Below are 21,616 nucleotides of genomic sequence, written 5' to 3' on the forward strand. Positions count from 1 at the left end.
GCACTAACCTTTAAAAGTTTTCAATAATTTAATCCCTTTCCTTCTTTTGACAGATCATTATTTTAGCTTTCTGACATTGATCATTAAGTTTTTATAAACTCTACATATAAATAGGTTTTAGAAACAGGTTCAAAGTTTAATAATAATAGTAATTGGAATCACATGTTAAAATGATGGATTTGTTTCTATTTTAACGTTCACTCCTACCCAATTATATTTGGGAAAATTTGCATGTCAACATGCCTTTTATGGCCTTCTGTGAGCCTCTTTCATGATTCTGACTGGATTTTCAAGCAGTCATTCAAACCAGCTGTTTGACACAGATCAAGCTTTCAAGAACTGGCTACTTGTTTCAACAGCTTTAGTCATTTTACAAGCTTAAAATGTCAACAACAACAAAAAGTTAAATTGTATTTTGAATAAAAAACAACTGGGTTACAGTTTTAACTATCCAGTCCAAAGAACCATTGAGGTTTAAACCTGTTTGAACAGAGAAAGTCCAGCCTTAGCAGCACCAAGGCCCAAATTAGGCCAGTTTTATATCAACATAAACTGAGAGGATGGCAAAAAAAGCAGCTCATGGACATGATGAAGCTTACCTATAATGGTCTGATCAAAGATTAAGCTGTTTGACCAAATAGAAATGCCTGTTTAAGTACCCAAATGCTGCCAAGCAGGCAGACAGAAGCCAAAGTCTAATGCAAAATAGATATTTAATCTCCTGTCCTGGACTAATCTATACAAATTAGACAAACAGGAGAGCTTGGAGGCAGCAGCCAGGACAAGAGCTGCTGGAAGTCATGAACTACAACTGAACACCTAAAAATGTCAGTGGGAATAACAGAATAAACACAAAGTCCAGCCCAGATCTACATGCATCTCCCTACCAGTGATATTGGAGCATTAGGAAAAGGTGGAATTATTTAGGGGATTTAAGTTTCCCTTAAGCTGGTCAAAACATTGACTGCTGCAGCAAAATGACAACCAACATACATGTAAGAGGTTACAGGATAGATAAAGCTGCCTACTGTTGGCTTGTGTAATTACCCTGACCTAAAAATTGTGAGAAAAATAAAACAACATAAAAGAAAATAAAAAAAAACTATTTAAATAAACTTCCATTATTCTGCTAAAAAGTGGTCAAATATCCAATCTGTGAAATCCGACGTTTGGTGATGGTTTCAGAAAGGAATGTACTTTTGGGAGATGATATTAAGACAAATTTTAATGATGAGTACAGCATGTTTTTAGCCTACATCTTAGCAGCTGTTTGGTGTTAATGGAAGTCTATTTTGTACAATTAATACATTTAGAGAAACATTTAAACGCAATGATCATAAACCATAAATTGTTGCAAACAACATGTTTTGGAAATGCAAATTTTGAAAATGCAATTCAAAAAGCTCTTAATGAGAAAAAAGCTTTCGAGAGAAACTTTTCTGTTTTCTTAGAAAGTAGTTTTTCTCTTTTTTCTTTTCTTCAATTCAAGCCAAGCTGACTCTTGACCAGTAAAAATGTTAATGCCTTTGCTCCTCACTCCATAGGTGTGAAGAGCATTCAATCTGTAAAATGCAATTTCTAAAGAATGAAATTCGTAAAATTAAAAATAAAAAAAACTGAAATTTGAAAAACAGATTCTGAAACTGTAAAATCTGTAAAAATTTTTAATAAAATAAAATATTTGAAAACAGCAAAGTTACTTTTTCTTTGACTGAGAAGATTTCAAAGTTTAATTTCTGTTTTTTATTTGTTTCTAATGTTCTATTTAAAAAAGAGTTTATTTTTATGTATAAAACATGTTCCTTACTTGTACCAGTAATAGAACAAAATTCACTCTGAGTGGATGCAAATATTTAAGCAGAAGTTAAAGCAAATTTTTAAAATATTTTTTTGATAAGTTGCTTGAAGAAGCAACATACACATAATCAATTTACTCCCGATGACCTGCATGTTTTATTTTCTTCACAGCCCTGGAGGTGCTGGTGGTATCTAGATGGTGCTTTGATCACCTCCTTTCTTCCTCCTGTCTCGACATCGAAGCAGAAGGAAGGCACAGATGCCGAAGAGAAGGCCGGCAAAGAGAAAGAGAAGCGTCCTCCATGCTCCGAGGGTGAGGGTCTTCCTCACCCCGACGCTCTCAGCAGGGAGCAAACTGCTTATAATCAGCATGTAGCCCAGAGCCCAGCCCACCGACGTGTCGCCCGCCTGCAAACATCAACAAACACTTAGGCTTATCCTGCATCATCATAAACCTCACAAATAATCACTCAGGTGTTTTTCTTTTACCTTCTTCTGAAAGGAAATGCGAGCGAATGACTCCTCATCAAAGCCGTATCCTCTCAGCATGAGAATTTTGATGAACACTGAAGACGCGCAGTAGTTCTGTAGACGAGACTTGCTTTTCGGAGCCATGATCATCAGCTGCAATGATAAGGCACTGTTGAAGTTAAATACGCTTTTTGCCTGCCTCCTTTACGAGACATTGGAGCCATTTTTACCTCATCGTAGGTAATGTTGCATAGTTTCTCAGTGGCGTACTCCAGCTCCTGCGTAGTGCTGATTTTGCGTCCGACGATTTGCTGCAGGAAGGAGTGAACGTAGAAAAAAGCAGAGAATGCCTGTAGATAAAAACCCCAAAAAACAAAAAAAATGAAAGGGTTACAAAAATTGGTTAAATAAAAAACATAAAATATGATTCACTACTATTTTTCTGTCCACCTAAGAGCTTAAGAGGGCTTAGTTAAACTCCCCAAGGACTTATAATTCATATTTTTCTAAGACTTACATGGCTGAATAGTTCCCTCATTTTATTTTAAAACAAGCCTGCATAATGCATGCCCATCTGTACATTTTTAATCTGCAGCTCAAGGGCTAATAGCATCTTACTTGCTCTACAGAGAGTTACGTGGTACGTAATTTTCCTGCCAGGGACAGTAAGTTCGTAGACTTTGCTTGTTGCCTGGCAACAGTAATTAAAAAGTAAATATAAACACGAGCTGATGAAACCATAAAAAATCTTGCTAAACCAAAATTAAAAGCAAAAAAAAAAATGCTGTGATGAATTATTATTACATTCTACAATAGTACGGTACTATAATAAATGGTACAAACAAACTAATAGATAAGATTTGTCTTCTGCTTTGTTTCTACAAATAAACATGTCAAACTGATGAGAAAAGCTAAATAAATTAATATTATCATACACGACAAAAAGCAGAATAAGGGCAAAAAATACTGAAAACTGATGTCTTATTATTCAGTATGTGCTTGTTGAAACCTTATTACGGTAATGCCTGCCTTTAGAAAAGCAAATATATGAATAAAAAAAAGAACAAGAAAGGACTAAAAATGGTCATTTCCTGACAAAAAAAGAGAAATAAGGAAAGAAAATTCCAGCTATATTTATGGTTTGCTCATTTCTGGGTTTTCCCACTAAGGGAAAACAGAAGATGATTAGCTGAAGGCAGGTTTAGAGTTTAGAGGCTCTATGTCCTGTCTGAACAAAAAGGCCAATGGCAATTATTCTGGAGGGTCAACTACCATTGCAAAGAACACAGATGCAAAAGATAAGTGAACTGATACCCCTGTAATCTTGCACACAATGAAACATCATGAGGGACTTATCAAAAAATGTAAAACCACCCTGAACCTGTTCATTTCCGCCACTGCAGAAGACGACTTTGGTGGTTTTAGTGGGCAGGAAGAAGACAATGGCAATGAATTACTGACTTTTCTTCTTGTTAAAGCCTAACCTGCACCTTACCCCCCAAAGATATGCCAAATCTATTTATCTGGGGTGCTGTATTTAATTTTTTTATACAGTACATTTGTAACTTGTTTAAACAGCACAGTACATGTTTTGTACTTGCAATTACTGGTACCTGTACACGTACGTAAAATAATTATGCAAATATGTACCGGTAGCTTGTTTTTATAACTATTAATAAAAGGGATGTGTTCCCAAACAGCCATCTCTTTCTTGACAATCCCACAGTGTACATATTCTCTTACATATGATAATTTAACTTTAAAACTCCTGCGGCTTTTAGTCAGGTATGAACAAATCAGCATTTTCCCCTACTTTTGGCTTGTGCATCTAATATTCAGCTGCCCCTTTAGTCCAGAAAGTACGGTAATAAAAAAAAAAAAAAACAACTTTATGTATTTGACATCAATACACTCATAAGTTTTAATTTTGAGTAAGTATACTTTATTAATTCTATATACATAACCTATTAAAACTAATTTATATGCATCATGAAAGGTTCATTTAATAGAGAGTAATTGACTTCAACATACGTCTGTTTGCTTCAGGCTCTCTAACTCTAAGAACTGATTTTTCGCTTCCTCCTCTTTCTGAGGTGCCAGAAAAATGTATCGTCCAGCCCTTTTTTATCACAATTTCAGTTCCTTTCGAATCTTTTTATCATTGTTATGAATGTAGAAATAAGCAAGTATTTATTTTATTACGGTTCTTTTCACATTTATACAGCTCAACACACATCTGCCTTCACTGAGCAGTATCTACTATTATTTTTCCGATCTTGCAGAATGACTACAAATCACACCAAAGTTTTATGTGACTGATAAAAAGTTTCAAGACATATAAAAGCTAATTATAAATGCAAAAAAAAGCTTCAGATGCATTTTATCAATATTGGTTGGTTTGGAGCTCTTAAAGTCAAAAGCATTGTGTTTTTGCTAAAGGTCTTTTCCCCTTTATTGTAGTAGAGGTTTTATTTCAAAACACATTCAGCTAATGAATAACATATTTATTAGTTTTAAGGTGTTACACACATTTCTTATCAGTCTTTTGAAACCATAAATACCCTTTTAATCTTTCTTACCATAAAACTGCCAGTGACATTTGGTTGGTAGACTTGGTCGAACGAACACTGTGAGAAGGGACAGCTGCCGAAGGAGAAGAGTTCAGACACGTTGCCCATGCATTGCTCATAATGTCCACTGCCTTGCACCGTCAAAGTGCCATGAGAGTCATATGGGTCGGGTTTTTCAGTCGAGGTGCAGGGAGAGTTAAAGATGTTATCCATTTTGAATGTTTTATTGTAGCCTGCTGGATAGCAAGGATGAGCGACCACCTGGGAGTAACCCTGAGACTGAAGGAGACAAATAGAGCAGACATATTACTTTAGTATAAAGTCAGTTATTCAAGATTATAACAAACAAAACTGTTGTATTTTCAAAGTGATATGAAATACATTAGGCTGCAAGAGCTCAATAATAGTCTATTGCTGTTGCAGATATTTTCCAGCAGAGGGTGCTGTAAATGTTTATCTTCCAGTCGTTAAAAAGAATCCAGATGACAAAATCTGCAGGATCTTATTTCTAATAATTAAATTGGACATGTATTGAATAAATATAAAATACATATTTAAATATAAATGAACTGTGCAGAATCCAAAACATACAGCCTTTTAAATGGACCTTTATTGTTTGTTTAAATTTTGTTTTTGTTTTATTATTTTCTTTGCAGTCCCTCCAAAGAAACAAGCTCAGGTTCAAATCATGTTGCCCTGTGATGATTCTCCATTGTTTCGTCTGATTCTGAATAGTCTCAAATAAAAATGCAAAAACATTGTTGGTTAAATATATTATTCGGATGTTTAATTAAGTCTATTTTAGCATCAAATCATATCTTAAAATATAAATCCCTTTATTGTACCAACATGGAGAAATTTGTTCTCTGCATCATGTAATGTCAAAAACATATGAATCACAGGATATGACATTTTTTATACGTGAATTTATGTGTAGGTACCTACATACAGATTTAAATGAGTTCTTTCAGCATTTGAATATGTTGTCTAAATTGCTAAAAATCCAAAAGGGCTTAATCATTGTTCAGCCATCCTAAAGAAAAGCCTAATCACTAGTAATGGTGTAATACCGTACTGCAGGACTTGGCAATTCTAGAGTGCCAAAGGCAATTTTTTATTGATATATGGAATCCTAACTTTGAATTTTATTTTGTATCACATTTCAAATTCTGAATTAGACTTCTGCCAAAAATATTTCCTAAAAAGTTTGGTATTTATTCTTGACATAAAAAAAATATGAGAAAATTCAAGAATACAAAGAAAAATTTCAGGGGTATCCTAGCTGATTTTTATGATTGCAATGATAAAATAGCAAATATCAAAACATGAGGACACAGAGATTACTGAATGTATGAAACACATGCTTACCTTCACGATTTGAGCCAGCAATCTCTTTAAAAGCTGGTCCTGGCCGTAGCACAGGTAGCTGTGGGTGTACAGGGAGTATTCATGACCATAAAGACGCAGCTTCATCATGTCTCGTTTGTCCCCCGCCGCATCCTGCGTAACAAACGTTATCTGTGTGGACGCTCCGCCAAGATCAAGCGCTCCCACCGTCGGTCTGCCGGTGCTGAACCAACGCCCAATAAATCCATACTGTTTAAACACAAGAAGGCAAACAATCAGCGTAATACCACTGGGTTTTTTCATTTTTTTTTTTTAGGCTGAGGTCAGATTTCATCTTCACATGATGTACCTTGATGAAGTTCTCTAAGAGATAGTTGACGGTGACCCAACCGTACGCGCCCTCCTGCTGTCCGCTCAAAATGGTAGCTCCACTGTAGTTGAAAGGGTATGACTTGATTTTAAGACCCACTTCGTCTAGAATCTGACTCGACTGCTCTGGATTGGAAATACTGAGAAAAAGCACTAATTTGAGCACAATCTCATATTAATAGATATTGTTTACCATCCTTAAAAAATAATAAAAGGCAAGGAGAAATAGAATCTAAAAATAAATTATAATTACAGTAATATATGAATGTTTTTTTTTTCAAGACTTTGGTAAAAATAAAAATTTAACATTTGGAGACATTTTTATTTCACCTTTCCAGTTTCATTAATGTAAATATATTCAGCAACCTTTAGAGGCTAATTTAGAGGGAATTCAACAAGGATACACCAATCTGTTCATCCTGTCACTTTGTTAAAATCACGTCCAAACATTTGCTTTAGAAATCACCAATGTGCTGCAGAAAGTTAACATTGTGCACCAACTGCTAAGTGAAACACAGTGGCGGCAGCATTATGCCGTGGGGCGGGAAAAATCATCTGCTTTTACTGCATACCTGTCAAGTTTGGCTTTGAAAATAAGGCACATTTTTGCTGTGAGCTTTCTACCCCAGTCGAGCTCCATTATCACATATATTTTATGACAGATGAACAAGAAATCTACTTGTCAACCAATTGAAAACTACAATAAGGTGATGAGATTTTGACTTGCAATGCTAGCGACAGTTCCATATTTTCAATATAATTATATAGTAAAATAATACAGGATTTTTACAGGAGACTACTAATATGGGTGGGAAAGAGGCGTAAAAAAGGGTAGGTTCTCAGCCAAAATAGGAGAGCTATGTTTTACCGGAATAAATGAAGATGTGGAGGTAAGAAACTTTACCTTGTGTAATGGGCAAAATTTAAAAACACATGTTTTATTCACATTGTTCTTTAATGGTCCCATATTATGTAAAATTCATTTAAAAAAACATTTTGTAAAAGTCATATGTGTCCTAAAACATGTATATGGGATTCACAAATGGAAAAAAAAATCCTGCTGCCTTCTCCACCTCTTAGCTAATGTGTGCTCAAAATGCTCTGTTTGAAAACCATTCCCCTTATGATGTCATCAGGGGTGATAAGCTACACATAGTAGCAGCTCATCTGTCAAGTTACGGCTTTCATCTAATGTAGTAATTCCTCTCTCTGAGCCGCTATCTCTACGAACTCTGACTTGGTGTCATAGTTGCGGGTTTTGGGGGTCCAGCCTTCAGGAGGAAGGGGCAGGGCATGCCAACAGCTGATTTAGAAGAGAATGAGGAGATTTCTTGTACGTGCTGTTTGCCTAAGAAATGTTCCTGAACAAATGGCCAATACATGCTCTGGGTGCCTCATTGTTAATATTTTTTAATTTCAAATCTAGCATCATATGTGACCTTTAAAGCAACATTTCTTGTCAGTTCTGCCAGTTTCTTTCTTTCTTTTGTTACTTAAAGGATTACCTAAAACGGTGTAAACAAAGACTAACAGCTTAAAGCTGCAGAGAGCCAAAACAATGACAACGTTTGAAGCCGGGTCACACAAACGCAGACAGTGACTCACTTCAGAAGCCTCATGCCGGCTGTGGCTCCAAGGTACACGGGTGTGTTCTGGTGCCTCTCTTTGGGGATATCTTTCACAGCCTGATCCAGACACTTCTCTAAGCTCCTCCCTGCTGCTCCATTTTGGCCCGCGTAGCTAGATATTCCCCCACCTTGGTGAGGGTTGAGCAGATAAACATATTGACAAAGGTGTCGCATCATATTAGTAAAATGCTGAGTCAGGTTCTGTCACGTCTGTAATGTGTCATTGTTAAGAACTGTTCACACCCATAGCACTAGAGTGCCGGTTATGATCCCATCTACCAGAACAGGCAGTCATTTTCACTGGATTTCTGCTGACAGCGATGTTTTACGGTTAATTTTTTTAGGGTAAATAGGAAATAAAATTATCTAGATCCAACCGAGATATGTTTGCAGATTGACTAACATAGAAAGTGGTAAACCAAAAATACCAGCCAGCAGAGATATACTTGATTATAATGCCCTGAAGTTCAATTTGTTGTGCATTAATTTTGAGCTTGGAATAATTTTTCCAATCTACCTACAGCGAAGTTGTTACATAACCTATCAACCTGCAGCCAATTAATCCGGTTAGTTTTTTTTGTTGTTTTTTTCCAAGTTAGTCTTAACACCAGATATAACCGAAGGGTGAACCCTTTGCTAGAGAAATCAAACATAAGGAAAACTGATCCTTAATAAAAAAAACAGCAGACTAATGGCCAAATATGCAAACATTACAGCAACAAAAATAAACAAAGATATTTAAAGTAGCTGTACTTTATTAACCAACTGTAGATTTTATAAAGTAAAATGGGTGTAATACAGCAATTGCATGATAAAAACATACTGTATATTATCTTGAGTTTGTTTTGCTTTTTCTGTCTCACAGCTGGATGCAGAGTTGCAGTGCCAGTTGGATTTGTCTCATTCTAAGGTAGGATTATGCCAGAGTTGTATTTGAAAGGCAAATTACTGGTTTGAGCGAAGAGGATGCTGATACTTACCTTCCACCTGGCATTCTTTGTGCTGGGTAACCACACCGGTGCCATTTTGCTTGTCTGCAGGCCACTTATAAATATACAAAGCCGTGTGGGAAGAACCAGCATCCAGGACAATCCCATACTGCATGGAATAAACAAATGAAAGAAAACATAAAAGAATTACAGAAAAAAATGGTTTCCTTTTTGTTTATTTTTTTAATTTTGAAACCAGCTTCTGCCAGACCCGTCAAAAGTGGTTGACATTTACAGTACCTCTGCAGCCAGTATACAAGTTTAACATAAATAAGCTGCTATGATCCATTAGCTAAACATAAAGCGTATGATTAAACACATCATAGATCTAGAAAAACTGAGAAAAAACACAGTTCTCTTGAATAAACTGAATAGTTGATCAGTGTAATGACTTCTTTTTATTCTCATTCATGCCTTAAAGGGAAAATAACAGTGAGAATGACCTGGGATCATCTTAAATACAAGAACTGCTAAAAAAGAAAGTATAGCGATCCTCCCTGAGGTTGCAGACAAAAAAATGTCCAATTGAATACTTGACTGGTGGCAGATTTCTGTTTTATCATTACACTTTTGCTCTAAGTGTTCGTAAACAAAGCACCCGGCCCTTTGGATCCCTGTGCATATGTGGCCGTTTGGTCAGATTATCATAATTATTTTTTCACCCTCCATAAGCCCTTCTCTGACACTTAATGAAGGCAGGTCTCAATAAAGTTATGTTTGGGTATATTTCATTAGTGAAATTACATAAGAATCCCCCCCCAACCCCACCCCCACCCCCAAAACACCTCTTTAATGTGCAGAAGATCTGCCACTTTCTTTTCTTTGAGTTTTTGCAGCACTAGTGGCTCTTGTTTTCAACAGTAGGCTGACAGGAAAGGGGGAGAGACATGCGGCAAAAGACCACGGGTCGGATTCAACCCCGGGTCGGCCACGTCAAGGACTAAGACCTCCGTACATGGGTCGTGCACACTAACCTCGGCACCACCTGCATACCCTTCACGTTGTATTTTTGTCATCTGTGATCATTTAGGGGAGATCATGTAACTATTTTTTTTAGGAAACAGTTTATGGATAAAGGATTTAATAGATCAAATTTTTATAAATTGGAACTCATTATCATCATCATCATCATCTACAGCAGCATTACTTTTGTTGAAGACACCAACAAAAACTGACATGGAAAAGTCCTTTAACATCAATTTGATATATGTCAATGACTTTATTGATTTTAATTTCGACATTACTTCAATATTAAGCTTCTTTGTAATTTCACTCAAATAATGATGTTATTTTGAAATTGTTTTATGTCAAACTTTTTGCCAGTTAAATAATGCATTTATTTAAAGATATTTTTCAGGCTCGAGTGGCCTATATTTTTCAAAGCAGGCAAACAGAAAGTGGGATTAAAGAGAGGGGGAAAACCTGCAGGAGGGTCTCCAAGTCGGGACTTAAACCTGTGCATGCTGGGTCAAGGAGCAAAGCCTTTGTTCATGGTCGTGCTGTTAACTGTTATTGTACAACTTAACCCCTGCAGCAGCACCAACCCCAGATAACAGATTTTATATGCACAGATGAAAAGAGCCTGGACCATCTAGTAATGCAAACAGAATTGGCTTTTATTACTCAAAACAATATGTGATCTCAGAAGCTCTTCGCCAGGATTAAAAGTAATGGTCCTGCGAGATGGAAGAAACATAAATGAGGCACATTCTGTTAGAAAAACATACAATGTATTTATGCAGTGTTTACTACCTATGAACGTTAAAATAGCAATTAGAATTGCTATTCTAAAGGCCATCAGACCTTTAAAATAGCAATTCTATAAAGTCTATTCTCTACAGTTCTAACAGTAAACTGATTGCCATCATCTACACTGAGCTGTTGTGTACCATAATGGCTATATAGCTTCAAAATGTGTATGTGGTTGACTTGCAATGTGGCTAACCGCTGCATCTCAGGCACTGAGCACATCCTGTCCTAACTGTTGCTTCCTGCATCTACCCACTTCTATCTCATGCAACAGAAACTGGTGCTCTTTGATATTAAAACACTATTTTTGACACATTAATGCCATTTTCCGACAAATTTCTAATGTTTAATCTCACCATGTCATCCGCACTCGGCATCTAGGCTGAGGGATATTTTAAAAGCTCATATTTTAAAGTCTCTGAAGCACAACTTCTTGGACAGAGTGACCTAGAAAAAAGTTCTTGCACAAGAACTCTGAGGTTTGAAATGACAAATTTACATGAAAGAAATATGGCATTTCAATGGCGGGTTAAATAGAAATTAACCTGAAGGGACTACAATGCAGACACACCACTAAGAAAATCCAAGAATTTACAATATCTGATAATGGAGAATTTAAAACACGTTCAGATTCATGCACAATCATGCACCTGCAAATAAAGCTCTGAAATAGTGCAAATGCACCAGTATGTACCACTGTCCCTTCTTCAAATATTTTCTCATTTCTGATGTGCAGTCAGCTGTAGCAACCTACTTACTGAAAACACAATGAACTTTCATGCTCTGCTTTGTCTATTCACTTGTTAGAAAATTGCATCCATGGAAAATTGTTGGAAATCTTATTCATCTTGCCTTTATGTGTGTGTGTGGCCAGTTTAACTAATAGAGTAGCTTTAATAAACCTCAAAAAAGGGAACCATCTGTCTGGTTGCATAACTAAGAAAGAACAATGAGTTCGAAACTTGAGCCAGACTGTGAGGAAATCCTGCCATGAATACGAAAAACCGTACTACAGAGGGGTCCTCGAAAAGCGCAAAAAAAAAAAAAAAAAAAAAAAATATATATATATATTTGCTCATTCAGAAAGTTAGTATTGCACTTGGTTCTATATTTGCTGCCTTTATGAGTTTGATTATGATACAGCTTTTAAAATTATCTCTCATGCAAATTAGGAAACTGGTGTTTGTCAGTATATATAACTGATAATAGTTTTATGGTTGCCGGTTAACAACACATAGGCCATACCTGTAGTACTGACAGGGATGAGTAACTTTTATCCTCGGCACTAAAAATAAAAATACTGCAATTGTCAAGATTTTTAGATGCCTTTAAGTGGTTTTAATTAAATCTGAATGTAAAATTCTAACTGAAGTATTTTAATATTGACAGTGATTTTAATACAGGCTGCTGGAGGCAACCAAATGTTTTTCAGGATCCTTTACAAACAACTGGAAGCCATTTTATTTTATAGTTATCATTATGTAGGAAAAAATATAAATTTATATATATATATAAAAGTTTTTTTTTAAGATTTTGAATTGTAAAAAGAGAAAAAATCCCTGAAACTGTACTGATGCAAACTGGCCTGTACCTGAACATAATGTTATGTTACTCACCTGTCACTGGGACAGGGGGAGGGATTATTCATGCTTTGTTTTGCTGTTTAATGCTGAAAGATCAGTGATAACAAAAAGATAATTTAGATATATGTGAAATATCCATTAAAATGTAAAAAGATCATAGATCCTCTGAAAAAACATATTCTGAATTTTATTCGTATACTGCAGGGATAAGACCTTATGAATCTACCCTACCATCTGGTTCCGGGTATACTGCAGATTTCCTTTAAGGGTGTGGTTACCCCTTTGTGTGGTTACCCCTTTTGGTTTTACACCTTTTTTTCAACAAATTTTCCTCCCACTAAACTTTCCATTAATACTCTTATGTGAAATATGTAGTGGAACATATCTTTTCTCCTTCCAAAAGCCCCCCTCCCCCCATGCAACAGGCTTGCTTAGCATAGCTAGTAATAGCACCGCAGGACAACTAGCCAGTAGAGAAAACTCAATTGTTAAAGTTTTTTTTTTATGAGCACTCTTTATTTAAATGGGATTTCTTTGAACGCGATGGTTTAATCTTATTTAAAGTTTGCATTAGTTAGCTGTTACAAAGGGAGTCATTGTGTTATTAAGCAATACAAGTTAATAGTGCAACCGTTTCCAAGAATGTGAAAAGTTGGAGCACTGAAATTCTGATAATGTAAACTTCACTTGCATTTAATAAGAGTGTTCTGGTTTTATGTTTTAATGCTGAACATTAAAAATAAACCTACTCCCATATCTGACTGTCCAGAACTCTGCCAACACAGGATTTTGTAATGACTTCATCGCACAACTATTGAGATATCAGGATGTTCTTTTCCTCTCTTATTTGTTTAAAAACTGCCACTGCTTTGCTCTGGATTAGTCTCTCATCGGCTGAGCCTCAAAGGCCCCTGGTCATGGCAGGAATCTTAGTTAGTTTACACTTAGTTAAAACTAACTACACTTAGTTTACAATTCCCTAACAACTGTCTTTAACTAATCACATCTACATTTAACCAAATGTTACGATCACCTTGTCCCTTTTAGATGGTAGAGGGAAAAATAAGTGAATATATCCTTACATGGGTTTTAAATTGAGACGTGCTTACTGTATTTCACACTAAATGGAACTTGTGGAACTGCGGTTTTGAAGAATATGTCCCCTAAAATCCAACCCAAGAAATCTTTTGCACTAGATGTGTAGCAAGCCTCAAAGGGAAATATTTAGCAATGAAGGGGCATCGCAGAAGAAAATTATTTCGTTTTACTATCACAAACAAAAGTAGAGTTTGTTAAAAGTTACTCCGACTTAACTAAACTGAATGTGTAGACGAGACAAAATCATATCAATAAACACTGCAGGTTGGTCTGTTGCAAAGTAAAGGATGAATGTTGGAGTGCTAAGCATGTTTAACTCTGAAGTAAGATATTTTAAATATTAACGTCTCTCCATGGCCATAAAAATACACATTTTGTCAAGACCCAATTGAATGTGGTCTTATGGCTCTAGATGCCCACACTTGGAACATATATGTTTCAATAATCTTGTTCTGGTATAAAATTTAGTTATTACAATTGTCATGATTTTTCTCTTTCAGGACTTTTTGGTTCTGTTTAAGTTTTCTTTTGAGTTTTCAGTCACATGTTGATTTATGTCATTCTGTGTTTTCTAGGTCAGTGGTTTCATTTCCATTTTGTGTCATTCTAGTTGTTTTTCGGTTGTGTTTCACTTCTCATGTATTTCTTGTTTACTCTCTGTTGCTCCCTTGTGCCAGTCTCCTTTCCCTTAGCTCCCTTCTAGATCCTTCTGTCCACACCTGCTCCCAATCAGTTGATTACTTAATTCTTTGTTGTGTTTGGGATATATACTCCTCCTCTAGAGTTACTGTTTTCTCTTCATTCCCTCTTTATCCTATGTGTTCCTCTTGGTTCTAGTTCTTGTGTCCCTTGTAGTGATGGTGAGATGAAGCTGTTTGGGCTAATTGCTTCAACGATCCGCAGTTCATGAAACTTCGTGTAAACATGTCACCACCTACTGGTGGAATCAATAACTGCAGTTAGTAATATAATCTGGGATTTGTTGTTTCTCTTTTTCCCATTTAAGTTCCCTTGAAATTTTTCATGATTGGTGTGTTTAATAAACTCTTTTGCACTTTTTTTGTGTCTAACATGTCTTAGAGGAGAACAATCATTTAAGGTACACTGTTTTTTCTGCCATTTTAGTGAAATAAGCTCAAGCAAGCAGTGAATGTGTTTGTGCAAATTGGGCAATGAGCAAAACGAAAGGTGCTATATAGCCGATAGCTGCTTGGCAGCAGGGGTTAACACTGGGCTTTATTTATACTGAAGTATAAGCAACTTCTCAGACCTCGCTGATCGCACTGATTGACTCATTTTCAATAAATAACTTCCCGTCTTTTCTCTGGGTTATGAGCAACTTATAGGATCCTGGTTAATGACAATAAAAAAACCGCTGATGATAACAAAAAAAAGTGCTGACACTAACTTGAGGTTTCTATTACCGTATTTTCACGACTATAAGGCGCACTTAAACGTCTTTTTTCCCCCTCAAAATGTGCGGTGCGCCCTTTGGTGCGGTGCGCCTTATGTGTGTTGTAACTGCGACTTTTGAGACCACCTCATTGAGGAGATGATGAAAGAGTGGCTGAATGTAAGGAGACCAGGTGTTTTTTTTCCACTCATCACCATCGCTGTTAATATGTGACTCCATGCGTGCCCATCTCACAGCTGATGTGAAAAACATGGGGAAACAAATTAACGCTGTGCTCGCTGTTCAACCGCTCCACATCGGTGTGAACCGGACCCAGCAGGTGCAGCAGAAGCAGCGAGTTTACATGCAAAGTCAATGGTTGACGCGCGCATAGGCGCAGCAAAAGGTCCCGCAGCGCGTTTTGAGCTGCAGGAGCGTTTAAGCATCTGACGCACCGCCAACGCGCTGCTGCTGCTCGAGATGGAAAAATTTAAGATTTGCTGCTGGACGCGCCGCATCAACCAATCAGAGAAGCTGATCTGGGAGCTGACAGCGAGACAGACACAGCGCTCTGATGACATATATTAACGCAAATGAAACGGGCTGGATGGATGAGGAGATGATGCAGGCAGGTGTATGTGAGGAGACCAGGTGCTTTTTTCCACGCATCACCATCGCTGCGTGCCCATCTCACAGCCCATGTGAAAAAAAGGTGAATCAAATGAACGCTGTGCTCGCCGTTATCCCGGGGGTCTGACAAAGGAACTTCAACCGCTCGACATCGGTGTGAAGCGGCCGTTCAAAGTAAGGTTGCGAGCGGCGTGGGAGCGATGGATGACAGACGGAGACCACAGTTTCAGGATAAGTGGAAGGCAGCGCCGGGCAAGTTACGCCACCGTTTGCGGATGGATTGTAGATGCTTGGACTAATGTGTCTGCTGGCTCTAGTTGTTCGAGCTTTCGCAAAAGCCGGCATCATTTCTGAGGAGCCGCGCTGCACGGAAAATGACTCTCACAGCTAAGAATGGGAAATTGGCATGTCTGATTTAGCGCAGCTGTTTAATTCAGAAACAGAGGATGATGACTTTGATGGGTTTGATTAATACTTTGTAATAAATACATGAATAAAACACAAACATACTCAGTTTTGCTCCCGCTCTATTTTTCTACCTGAAAACTTAATTCAACAGCAGCCTCTGGGCGGGTCTCCTCCTCTTCACCGCGGTGGCTGGCAGGTGTTTTTTCATCTAAATAATCTAAATCTTGCAGCTATATTTGCTGTGATCAGTGGGAAAAAAGTAGTTTTAATATGTTTTTAAGTGAGAAAGACCACCTGAAAACTTAATAATTGCAGTCAGTTCATCCAGATTATTATCGTGCCTATACTATTTCTGTCGAGGCGCTCAGACCCCCACATACCAGCGGTGCACCGACAGTAAATCCCTTCAACAGCAGCCTCACCGCGGCGGCTGGCAGGTGTTTTTCATCTAAACAATTTAAACTGCAGGCACCAGGATACCGGCAATAAAAGCGAACATATTCCGTCGGCAGGTTTCAGGATTTTAAGTTAATTTAGGAGTGATCACAGCGCTGTGTCATCTGCGATGTTGGTCTGTCTCACGGCCAGCTGCCAGGTTTGATTAATACTTTGTAATAAATACATGAATAAAGCACAGTCATACTCAGTTTTGCCCCCGCTGTATTTTTAAATATGCAGTAGAGCTATTTAAAGGTAGTAGAGGACATGTACCTGTATATAAAAAACGCGTCCTATAGTCCGGTGCGCCTTATGTGTGTGTTAAATACAGAAATGGGACACATAACTGAGAGTGCGCCTTTTAGTATGGTGCGCCTTATGGTCGTGAAAATACGGTATTTCCTTTCCACTTCTGCAGCCAGTCTCAAGGACAGCTATGATGAAGTGTGAGTTCGAAACCCACACCCACAGACCGCTACTGTGGGTTCCTGAGCAAAGAGCCTTGGCCCAACACTGCTCCCCGGGCGCCGCAAATGGCAGCCCACTGCTCCCCAAAGGGATGGGTTAAAATGCAGAGAGTGAATTTCGTTGTGCTGTACTTGTGACAGTGTAATGACAATAAAATACGATGATAATAAAGAAACGCTGAAGCTAAACTTGAGGTTTCCATTATTCCCTTTCCACTTCTGCAGCCTGTCTCATAGAAAGCTATAATGAAGTTGTTCCTTTTTGCTTTCATAAAAGAGCAGGTAAGAGATAAACACTAGTGGCAGAGAAAAGGTGAGCAGCCTGTCTGGCATAGTGGTTTAAGGCTAGTCCCACTGTGAAAAGTGCTGCAAGAGCACAAAACAAACAGGCAGTTTGGTTATCTGGGCTGCGATGGCCTGAGATGGTATGAAAATTCCAGGTAGTTGATACCATCTGCGTAAAAACCACTTCAGGAGGCCTTCTTTTGCTGTGCCCTGCCGGTCACTGATCCTGTTGAGGCCTTTGTTAGGTTTGCGTTAACAAAAAAGTTAACCATGGCAATGAACCATTTTCAGCCGATGCCCAGAAAGTGATGGTTTAAAACCAAGCGATTCATGTTACCAGAAAGAACTGTTTAACCTGACGAACATTTTCTTTTTTGAGTTAACTGGAAATTAAATATTAAATTGAACAACTGCTCTAGTTCATTATTTGAGTGTACAGTGCTGTTTTTTTCAGTTTTCCCTTTCCTTTATTTATAAGCTATATTTTTTTTAACTCTTGTTAAATAAATATGGCATACAAATAACCCAGAGAACATCAGTATACCTACCTGTTTTCAGCCCTTTCCCATTTAATTCCATTAAAATGATGGCCTGGCCTTGATTTCCAACTTTATCACATACACCTTGCTTTTAGAAAAGTGGGATAAATGATTCAGGTTTGAATTACTGCATACCAAGGATTTTAGCTTTAGAAAGGCTCTTGGCAATTACCAATGACATTTTTATGTTGAAAAAGATTAGATCTCTGTCTTTTATTAGTGAGTTCTGGGTTTGATCATATGCAGGGGGTGTCATTAGTCACCTTTATACAGTATAGTGTAATTGGGTATAGTTATGATTTTATTAACTTTGTACTAGGGCTACTATCATTGCACCACTATCAGCCTCCTCAGGAACAGGCTCAATTTATGCAATATATTTTGGTTTCTTTCCTCATCCAGCTCCGCACCTGCAGTTGCAATAATTATCCTTCTTAGCAGTCCGTCGCGTCTACAATTGGATTTACCAGAACCTCATGCACTGCGCATGTGTAAACAAAGGAATTCTTCTTCCAGACTGACAAGTCCTACCAGCGGCAAATCTCTGCGCAGAGTCCGACGTGTGGGTTTTTGGACAAACAGTGTGAGCAGATAGATTGCATCGGAGCATCAGGCCATACAGTGTAAGAACATAAATCGTGAACTGTGAACCTTTTAAACTCTGCAGTTTAGTCATTCAGTTTGAGTACAACAATTGAAAATATGGTACAGTGTATGCTCGGCCTAAACAGGGATTCATTGTTCTTTTCTTCCAGGCTTTAGTTTGACTAAAGCAAAGAAAAAGCAAATTGTGCAATGGAACTGTTTTAATGCACACATGTGCAGCAAAGCAAAAAGTTCCGAAGACAAAAAAAGATAAAGATTTGTATTTTTTTTATTTGACTTGCTTTTTTTATTTCATTTTCCAGCTGCTTGATGCATGCAAGGAGATGAACAGAAAGTTCTTCAGTGCAAAGGTTCGAGATATATGGAAGGGGTGGTGGTGGCCCTCACGACTGACGAGGACGACGCCACAGAGTGGAAAGTCAGCCCACCTGCTTGGAGGAACTGACAAACTCAGAGAGATGATCTGAAGGGGCCAGGGAGCATTCGACAGAATTCTGAATGTTCTGTGAAAAAGTGAAAAAGCTCAGCATCTATATGAAAGTCTTCTAAAGATATGCAAGAAAATCCTTTTTTTCAGGATCTAAATAAAATATAGGTTCAGGTTATTAAGGTATTTGTAAGAATACGTATCGTAAGATCTTTGGCATATTGAAAGAAATGCTAACAAGGATCTTCTGAGAGCATGGATGAGGATATATATATACTTTGCATTTAGAGTGACCTACGATAACGGCGGAAAGAAAGTTGTGGATAAAAGTGCAACAGTGTGCAAGCATTGTGCAACACGTTTTGTTTATGTTAACAGCAACACAACCAACATGTCAGCTCACCTGCGGATATATTGATGATTATAATATTTACTGGATTATTTATTTTGTTATTTTAGATAACACAGTGGCACTTCAAGTTTGATAAGAAATCCAGCCTTATTTATTTGATTGTATTTCAAAGACTGCAGAACAAACTGAGTTTTGATAATCAGGGAATTGAAACATGTAATTTTATCTTGAGTTAATTTCAAACAAAGGGGCCTAAGTCTAGTTTTGATAGAGCCTATGCTTGTTTGTTAAAGATTGTTTGCCAAATAAATGAAGCACATGTTGGAACTAGCACTGTCTCCTCTCTTGCAATGCCAGAATCTCAACTACTTTTAACCTAAGACTTTAACAATGATGTAGCAAATGTCAGACTGCTTTTTTCTTTCAGTTTTGACTTGACTATACAAGACATAATAGATTTTCCTAACAATCAACATATACCGAACCGAACCGAAAACCATGATCACTAAACTGTGAACCGAACCAAACCGTGTATTTTGTGAACCGTTCCACCCCTAATATATCTATCTATATATATATATATATATATATATATATATATATATATATATATATATATATATATATATATATATATATATATATATATATATATATATATATAGATATGTCAAGGGATCTTCAGGAAATTCCATTAAAATGTAAAAAGATCATAGATCCTCTGAAAAAAACATGCTGAATTGTATTCTGAAGTGATAAGACCTTATGAATCTACCCTTCCATCTGGTTCCGGGTATACTGCATATTTCTTTCAAGGGTGTGGTTACCCCTTTTGGTTTTACACCTTTATTTCAACAAATTTTCCTTCCACTAAACTTTCCGTTAACACTCTTAGAAAAGAAAGAAAGAAAGGAAAGAAAAAAAACTTTACTAACATCCAAGTTCTGTCACTCATTTTATGCTGGACACCAGACCAGTCAGCAGTAGGCCTAATCCCAATAATCCAGATTATAATTTTCTTGGTTTTATACAAAACATTTTCTGATAAACAAATTTTAAGATTTATTAGTTGACACCATTATATTGATGTTACGATTTCTGGTAATATTCAATTTTATGTTTTTCGAGATTGGTTACAAAAACTAATCAAATGAAGATTTACGCATGTGCGTCTTGTAAATGCAGATTTTTTTTTTGGCCTTCCAGCAAGTTGTTATTAAGCAATACCTCAGAGGGAAAAGTTTAAATACAGTTTAAAAAGATTAACTTGACAAGAATAGGTCTAGTGTGTGGCAGCAGTGCGTCCCCGGAGAGGAGCGGACTCACCATGAACCCCGGCGCATCCCGGACCTCCTGAGTGGGAATAGTGAGCAGCAGGATGCCAACCAGTCCGAACAACAGCAGCGCGATGGGGATGATGGGGAGAGAGGAGCGCTGAGCCATGGAGGAAAAGGAGGTAGGCCCTAGCCGATAAAAAACCCTATGCCTTTAATAAATATGTGCGTTTACACCATACAGCGGAGTGCCACAAAGTGTCATACAGCTCCCCTCCCACGTCTCTTCACGCTTCACCTGCTGGCTTCCCTCCCTACAGTTGACCTTTTTTTATTTAAAAGACTGTCTAGGATTAACACTCAAAGTCCTGAGCGCAGCCAGGCCCAGCTCAGTGAACGGAAACGGCTCCAGGGATACTGGAACCAGCCACCCAGCAATGTCTTTATTCTGACATAAGCTGCAGGAAACAGACCTGCTGCTGCTTTACATTCAGCCGTTAAAGCTGTGGGTGGAGCTACTGTAGAGGTCTATATGCGCTTTGCTAATTGGTTGTTTTCATAATGGTATTCTGTTTGAGTAGAAACAAAATGTGGCATGATTTCTTTTTTTTTTTTAAGTGATCTTAAAGTCAAAGGGAAATAAAAAAAGCAATAACAAATCAGTTTTTATTGCAGCAAACCCCCTGCAACTACATGGGGGAGTAGGAACTTTAGAAACTGCTGCAAATTGAGGTTTATGTGGAAGGAATAGTGCAAGTGTACCATTAATGCTAGGGGAATTGTTAGGATTCCAGTTTGTCCTCTCTCCACCACCAGGAGGTGCCCTGTCCTCGTTGGGCCTCCCTGCACACCTGCGGCTCTTTGGGTAATTACCAGAGGAGTACTTGAGCAGTGGGCTGTCACCACCTCGACGTCAGAGTGTTTGCCAGTATTGGGTACCCTAGCCAAACTGAGATTAGCAGAGTCTAACCTTAGCATTGTTTCTCTGAGTCTGAACTTGTTTTTTTTTTCTTTGTTCTTCGGCAGGAAGACTTCCCGTGTTACTGGATAAACCTGGACCTTCTTACCCTGGAAGGATTAACTGAGTCTCACTGAGCAAGGGGAAAACCTCCACATGATCCGTTCAAGTAGCCTCGTGAGACCATCCTGATATCGCGAGCTTTCAAGGTTTCACTCGCAGATCAGTCTGGCTACTC

General features: G+C 37.7%; 1 protein-coding gene across 1 annotated transcript; it reads right to left on the reverse strand.

Moving 5' to 3' along the window:
* Positions 1–1,717: 1,717 nt before the first annotated feature.
* Positions 1,718–20,896, reverse strand: LOC119772016 (ectonucleoside triphosphate diphosphohydrolase 2). The gene is made up of 9 exons (XM_038268262.1): positions 20,473–20,896; positions 9,159–9,280; positions 8,160–8,306; positions 6,535–6,694; positions 6,207–6,434; positions 4,848–5,117; positions 2,499–2,618; positions 2,287–2,421; positions 1,718–2,205 (listed from the first exon to the last, which is right to left on the reverse strand). The coding sequence occupies exons 1-9, from the start codon at positions 20,587–20,589 to the stop codon at positions 1,990–1,992; spliced, it is 1,515 nt and encodes a 504-aa protein (XP_038124190.1). The 5' UTR covers positions 20,590–20,896; the 3' UTR covers positions 1,718–1,989.
* Positions 20,897–21,616: the final 720 nt, after the last annotated feature.

The sequence above is a fragment of the Cyprinodon tularosa genome, unplaced genomic scaffold (genome assembly GCF_016077235.1).
Source record: "Cyprinodon tularosa strain WSP-4 unplaced genomic scaffold, ASM1607723v1 ctg7, whole genome shotgun sequence".
NCBI classification, from domain to species: Eukaryota; Metazoa; Chordata; class Actinopteri; order Cyprinodontiformes; family Cyprinodontidae; genus Cyprinodon; species Cyprinodon tularosa.

What these genes read in the sequence shown, in the direction of transcription:
- LOC119772016 (XM_038268262.1), bottom strand. Translation starts at nt 20,589, where the DNA reads ATGGCTCAGCGCTCCTCTCTCCCCATCATCCCCATCGCGCTGCTGTTG. An exon ending in TGCTGGCTCAAATCGTGAAG is followed by an intron (nt 5,118 to 6,206) that starts GTAAGCATGTGT and finishes TGTCTCCTTCAG; the next exon opens with TCTCAGGGTTACTCCCAGGT. An exon ending in GCAACATTACCTACGATGAG is followed by an intron (nt 2,422 to 2,498) that starts GTAAAAATGGCT and finishes TTATCATTGCAG; the next exon opens with CTGATGATCATGGCTCCGAA.